Source organism: Thamnophis sirtalis, unplaced genomic scaffold (genome assembly GCF_051295495.1).
Source record: "Thamnophis sirtalis isolate CommonGarterSnake01/CBP01778 unplaced genomic scaffold, rThaSir2_p1.2 scaffold_14, whole genome shotgun sequence".
Taxonomy (NCBI): domain Eukaryota; kingdom Metazoa; phylum Chordata; class Lepidosauria; order Squamata; family Natricidae; genus Thamnophis; species Thamnophis sirtalis.
The window spans coordinates 36,094,584-36,100,787 of NW_028261394.1; the positions used below are offsets into that span (position 1 = coordinate 36,094,584).

The 6,204-nt window shown below is 40.5% G+C and overlaps 1 protein-coding gene across 1 annotated transcript in view; it reads right to left on the minus strand.

The window, feature by feature from the left end:
* The window catches only part of CMTM4 (CKLF like MARVEL transmembrane domain containing 4), a 35,511-nt gene continuing 29,307 nt past the window's right edge, over positions 1-6,204 (minus strand). Inside the window, exons 3-4 of the mRNA XM_087728677.1 lie at positions 4,588-4,686; positions 1-2,425 (exon numbers count right to left, since the gene is read on the minus strand). Of these exons, the coding sequence (XP_087584803.1) occupies positions 2,252-2,425; positions 4,588-4,686 (273 nt within the window). The 3' untranslated portion in view covers positions 1-2,251. The remainder of the gene's footprint in view (positions 2,426-4,587; positions 4,687-6,204) is intronic.

The window sequence follows — 6,204 nt, forward strand, 5'->3', positions numbered from 1 at the left end:
ATGGAAAATAGGGTGCGTGGAGGCCGAGAACGGGGCCTGTTGAGGCTGAAAACGGGATGCAGAAGCCAAAAATGGGGCGCATAGCGGTATCTATAGGCTAGGGCAATCCCTGAAGCCTGAAATAGCTGATCTTCAGGAGGCTGATCCAACCGACAATCAGCTGCTTGTGCTAATCAGGCTGTGCTGAAACTGAAACAGGTTTTTTGCTGCAAGGATGTAAATTGCTGGGAGGCAGAAGCAGATTGTTTTTTCTTGTGCTAGGTCAAATTCACTTAACAACCATTAACAACTGTAGCAACTGTGGTAAGAAAGGTCATAAAAGGGGGAAAACTCACATAATTCTGCCTTGCTTAGCAACAGAAATGTCATAAGTCGAGGATTACTAGTTAGTTATCAGGGGCTATCAGGGATGATAAATTCAAATCGTCTGAAAAACATCAGATTGGAGAAGGTTGACCTACATCATCCTTAAAGAAACATTTCAGACAAATGGATATCAAATTCTACTGATTTATATAGGTTACTGCATTAATCTTATGACCACCATTACACAACAGATACAAGAGACACAAATCTAATTGCTGGTTCTACATTCCTGACTCACAGAATGCATTATTCTCCCTTTTCAAGAAAGGTGGAAGGAAGAATTGAGGCCTTTGAACTCTGGTGCTGGAGAAGACTCCTGCGAGTTCCTTGGACTGCAAGGTGATCAAACCGGTCAGTCCTAGAGGAGATTAACCCTGACTGCTCTTTAGAAGGCCAGATCCTGAAGTATGAAACTCAAATACTTTGGCCACCTAATGAGAAGGAAGGACTCACTGGAGAAGAGCCTCATGCTGGGAAAGATTGAGGGCAAAAGAAGAAGAGGATGACAGAGAATGAGGTGGCTGGATGGAGGCACCAAAGCACTAGGCATGAGCTTAAATGAACTCCTGAGGATGGTAAGAGGACAGGAAGACCTGGAAGAACGTTGTGCATGGGGTCGCAATGGGTCAGACACAACTAACAACAATAATATTGTATGAATGGTATATAAACTAAACAAACCACATAACTGGCTATGTTCACTGGCCAAAATGAGTCTTAATCTGTAGACATACTTCAAACATGCCTGATCTGACATCCAGAAAGGTACCACCCAACTAAGTAACTGTCAGCCTTACCAGACTACACAGGAATCACAACCAGATTCTAAGTTGATTTTTAACAGAATCTAACAGACCAAAGGTGGGTCCTTTCTGAGCTTCTTGTCCCTCTGTTATCCAGCTTCCCACTCTGCTGTCTCTTAACTGACCGATTCCCCGGGAAGCATCTCTTCACTCTGTCTCCCAACGTCTTTCCCACAACAACAGTCTAACATGGAAATACATTTCACCCAAATTTGGACAATAGAAATTAGCAGCCAAACCAATGAAGTTCTCAGGACAGTTACACCCTTTCAGAAACACTGCGATCCGTGGACGCAAAACAAATGTTCTTGAACCCTGATCGCAATGAGACTTCCTTGTAGCTGAACATAAAAAGGAGAAAGGGGGGGGGAGGTATAATGGTCTATACGTGTTTAGATAAACAATCCCAATATCTACTTTGCGTTTCTTTCAAAGTAAAAAAAAAGAGAGAGAGAGAATGAATGTAATAGGTGGTAGAATTCAAGATCAGGTCGTACCTAAACTGTAACCACAGAGGGAGTGTGCTTGGTGTTTTCTTTGCAGTCAAAACCGTTAGTTCATATTACCTGATTCTCCAGCTAAAAGTCTACTATAGCTTGGCTGCTCGTTGCAGGGACAACAGCAAAAGTGTAGGAGGAATGTGAGAGCAAAGAGTAACCTGGCAAAACCTGTTAGAAAATGTTATGTAGCAGTTTCGTAATCCAATAGCCAATTTATATTCTTGCTATCTTTCATCTCAGTGCATGATGCCAAACATCAAAATTATGTTTCAAAAATACAATCTATTGCTAGCATTAATTCTACTTTTTTTTTTTGTCTAGATGTTATGCATCCCTTTCTCCACTCTTCTTGTCTCTGCATCCTCCATTATTTACGGGCCAAAAACAATAGATGCAATTGTCACTGTAGCCTTCATATAATTGCTTCTTAATCCACCTCCTTCTCTTTGAACATGCTCTTGGCCATCACGTTCTCCTTTACTGCCTGTAAAAATTTTCGTCAGCTTCTTCTTTTCTTTAAAATATAGGTCCGTGGGCTTTTTTTTTTTTTTTCCTTAAATCTTTTTCAGGAAGTTCCTGTTTTCACCCGTCCAGACGTTGAATCTCTGGACGGTTATCTACTTCTCTGGATTCTGTCCGAGCACGTATATAGTCACTCGCCTGCCGTGTGTTTGGCTCTCTGCTGGTGTTTCTCATTTTTTTAACTTCTAAAAATAAATTCACTGCATAGGCTGCGGTTGCCAAAAAGCCAAATATCTAAAAAAGAGAAAGAGAACATTTGTTTGAGGAAATAGCAGGTAACAGTTAACAAAATACAAATTATGTGTGCTGCCTTTTGCTGTCTTTGACACTGGTGTCTTGTTTGAAGGACAAGTTATAATCCTTATCTCCACAGATAAAGCTTCATAAAATCTCCTGTGAACACACACCAGACAATAAGCCTACTGTCAGGCCTGCATTTATATTCCTTTTAGAATTTTGGCCTGCCACACTTTCTCTTATTTCATTATGCTGTTTCATTAGTATAGTCGATGGGAGGGGGGAACAGAAGGAGTAGGATTGTGGAATGTATTGTTTTTCATTCTTTACTAGAAGCCAAGGTCATCCTTTGTCTCCGTACTTTCACACCTGACCGGAAGCAGCTGGGTGGAGACGCCAGCGTGGAAGAAGAAGATTGGACCATGTGATGGACTGTGGGTGTGGGGACAAGATCAGGAACTTTTAACTGGGTGGGATTCTGATGTAACTTCCAGAGTTGGAATCCCACAGCATGATGCCAACATGTCTGTCTTATTAAATTGGAACTTTAAGCATAGTTTTGTCTTCGACTCTGATTTAATTCTGCATGGTATTTGGAATGCTGACACCGACACTTTCAATTGAGTGAATACTTAATTGTATGTTTTGGGGATTTTTTTTTATCCTATTAGTGTCTTTAATATGAAATCAATAGGCACTAAAAATATAGCATCCATATATCCCAAATATTTTTAAGTAATGCTGCAGGAGAGCCATTTATCCATTCATGTGATTTTTTTTTTTAAATAAAGCCTCGCTCCATTTTAAAAAAAAACCAATAACTTAAGTAACGTAAACATATGATGACACCGATTATTTCTTTCCCATTAAAATTTCATGTCCTCTAGGGTTTTTTTTTAATATATATATATATAAGTCAAAAGGCAAAAATTGGGGAATTGTAACTCTGAAAGCAGCCTATTAGCTTACGCCCATGATGGCGAACCTATAGCACACATGCCCGAAGTGGCATCTGGAGGCCATGTCGCCTGGCACCTGCGGCGTCCCCCATTCCTCTTCCAGGTTTCTGGCATGCATGCACACGCAATGATCACCTGGCCTTTGTATGTGCGGCAGTGCCAGAAACTGGAAGAGATGGTCTTCTGTTTTCCAGCATGAGCATGCACGCTGGCCAGCTGATGGGCATGTGTGCATGCACACCAGTAACCAGAAGACTTGCTGGCTGGCGCGCGTGTATGCCCTGGAAACCGGTAGTTCATTTTCCGGTGCGCGCATGCCCCCTGGGCAGCTCCTTTTCCTGGTCGTGGCCCAGATGAGTTAACGTGCATATGCAAAGTATTCCCTTTCCGCCACTCGGTGCCGAAAAGGTTTGCCATCACTGGCTTATACCATAACATTGCAAAATCCTTTGGCGAAACAGAACGACTCATTAACTAAAGCACCAATACACCATTTGCAAATCCAGGGCCCACATGAAGCTTTAACAGAGTGTTGGCTTGCAGTCCCTTCCCGAACCCCCTTCAAGGGTAGTTGCTGAATCATGATTTTTAATATATACCATAAAGGAGCAATTATTAAACATTATTAAATCACATGGAAAGTGATTACTAACTTTAAACAGTGTGGTATCTGGCATTATCACTCTAAGGCAAAGTGCATTGTAATGTTACACACACATCAGGCCACAAACCCCTGATTTACTCAGAAAAAAAAACTGATTTTCACTTGGTGGCAGTTGAAAAAGCTTTGTTATTAAGCTGTATGTTTAAAATAAAGCCAAATGAGATGGATCATTTATATATATCAATAACCTAAAGCAGTCATATATATCGGCATTGCCATTATAGTAATAGCCAACAGAAAGACAACTAATTTTGCTTCGTGAGGTTTTCGATGTTTTGACCTCAAACAAAATTGGTTGTTTAGGCTGAATGCGAAAAGAGAGAGACTGGTATTAAAATTGAAATTCTAACCAGCAATCAGTCAATCAGAACAGAACTATGGCAGGGACCTTGGAGGCCTTCTAGTCCTACCCCCTGGGTCAAGCAGCATAAATTAATCTGGGTGGCAGTTTGCTATTGACAGTGGATTACAAATATTTAGGCACAAATATTTCATCTTTTCGACAAGAGAATGCAAACAAATCAATGTTTTCTTACCCAAGCTGCGATTTCTGCACCTTTTTGATGGTTTAAAGATGCAAGTACTATCGATGCAATGAAGAAGAAGAAAGTGCAGATTCCAGTATTGACTAAATCCTACAAAAACAAAATTATACAGATGTTGTATCTTAGAATATAAGAATAGAACGGAATATTCTTTATTGGCCAAGTGTGATTGGATGCACAAAGGAATTTGTCTCCGGTAACAAAGTAATATAAAGTCATATAAAAGTAATATAAAGTAATATAAACATAAGACACCGATAGGAGAAAGTAGTGGAACAGATGAGAAGAATACATGAGTATAGCTCTACTACAAGGGTAAATATCCTTAGACATAAGACAGTGCTGTAGGAATTAGGTGTTCAGCAGAGTGATGGCACAAAGCAAAAAAAAAAAACCTGTTTTGGCATTCAATGCCCTATAGCGGAGTCCTGAGGGGAGCAGTCCAGGATGTGAGGCAGTGGTGGGTTTCAAAAATTGTTCGAACCTACTCTGTGGGTGTGGCCTCCTTTGTGGGAGTGGCTTGCCACCCATGTGACCGGATGGGAGCGGCTTGCCGCCCATGTGACCGGATATGAAGATGCCGACGACACTTGTCAGAACCACCTTAAATTACCTCACACACAGCACTGGCATGCATAAGAATATGATGTAAACTTGTTTTTTAAAAGGCATCTTTGGTTTGCGTTAAAACAACTTCAACACACGCAATGTTCTGGTTTGCACCACAAATGCAGTAGTCATCCTTACCTTTCACAAAGGCATTGAGTTTTATAAATATGAGCATGATAGTGTAGAATAATCATATCCAAGGACCAGTGGTGGGTTTCAAAAATTTTTGGAACCTCTTCTGTAGGTGTGGCCTGCTTTCCGGGTCCACCGGTGGAACCTCTTCTAACCGGTTCGGTAGATTTGACGAACTGGTTCTACCGAATAGGTACAAACTGGTAGGAACCCACCTCTGATGTAGATATTTTCTCAGCCCTCTTTCTGACCCTTGCAGTATACAAGTCCTCAATGGAAGGAAGGCTAGTGGCAATGGATTTTTCTGCAGTCTTAACTATCAATCGAAGTCTGACATACTGTCAATCTGTCATAACATCAACTGAGTTGATGAAGCAGGAAGGTTTGCATGCAATTAATTATGTCAAACTGCTCCACAGAAAAAATACACATTATACACTCGGTGAACAATTCCCGCATTATAGTCAAGAAAAAGAATTACTTAATAAAACAAGGGCAATTTCTTCTTTCCTTTATTCCAATACTACCAAACCCACGAAACATTCTTCCAGCCACAAGAATATTTTATAACTTAGCTACTGATATATAAATAGATTCCGAGCTTTGTCAAATCTAGAAAACTATCTGTATGCCTGCCACATGTCTCTTACGGTATTACATGTTGCAGGATCTCTGTAAAATGCTAATTCTGTTTGTCTGGCATAGTTTTAGCATAAAGGAACATTTCTCTTATCTCCTGGAGAATCTTTTCAAGTATTCTTCATTCCTAAAACAACAAATCATTCAGTAACTTCTGCAATTCAGTTTTACAGACTTCCTGTTTAGTAATGGCACTCAAGTGAGTTTAAGCTCACTGAATTCCCAGAT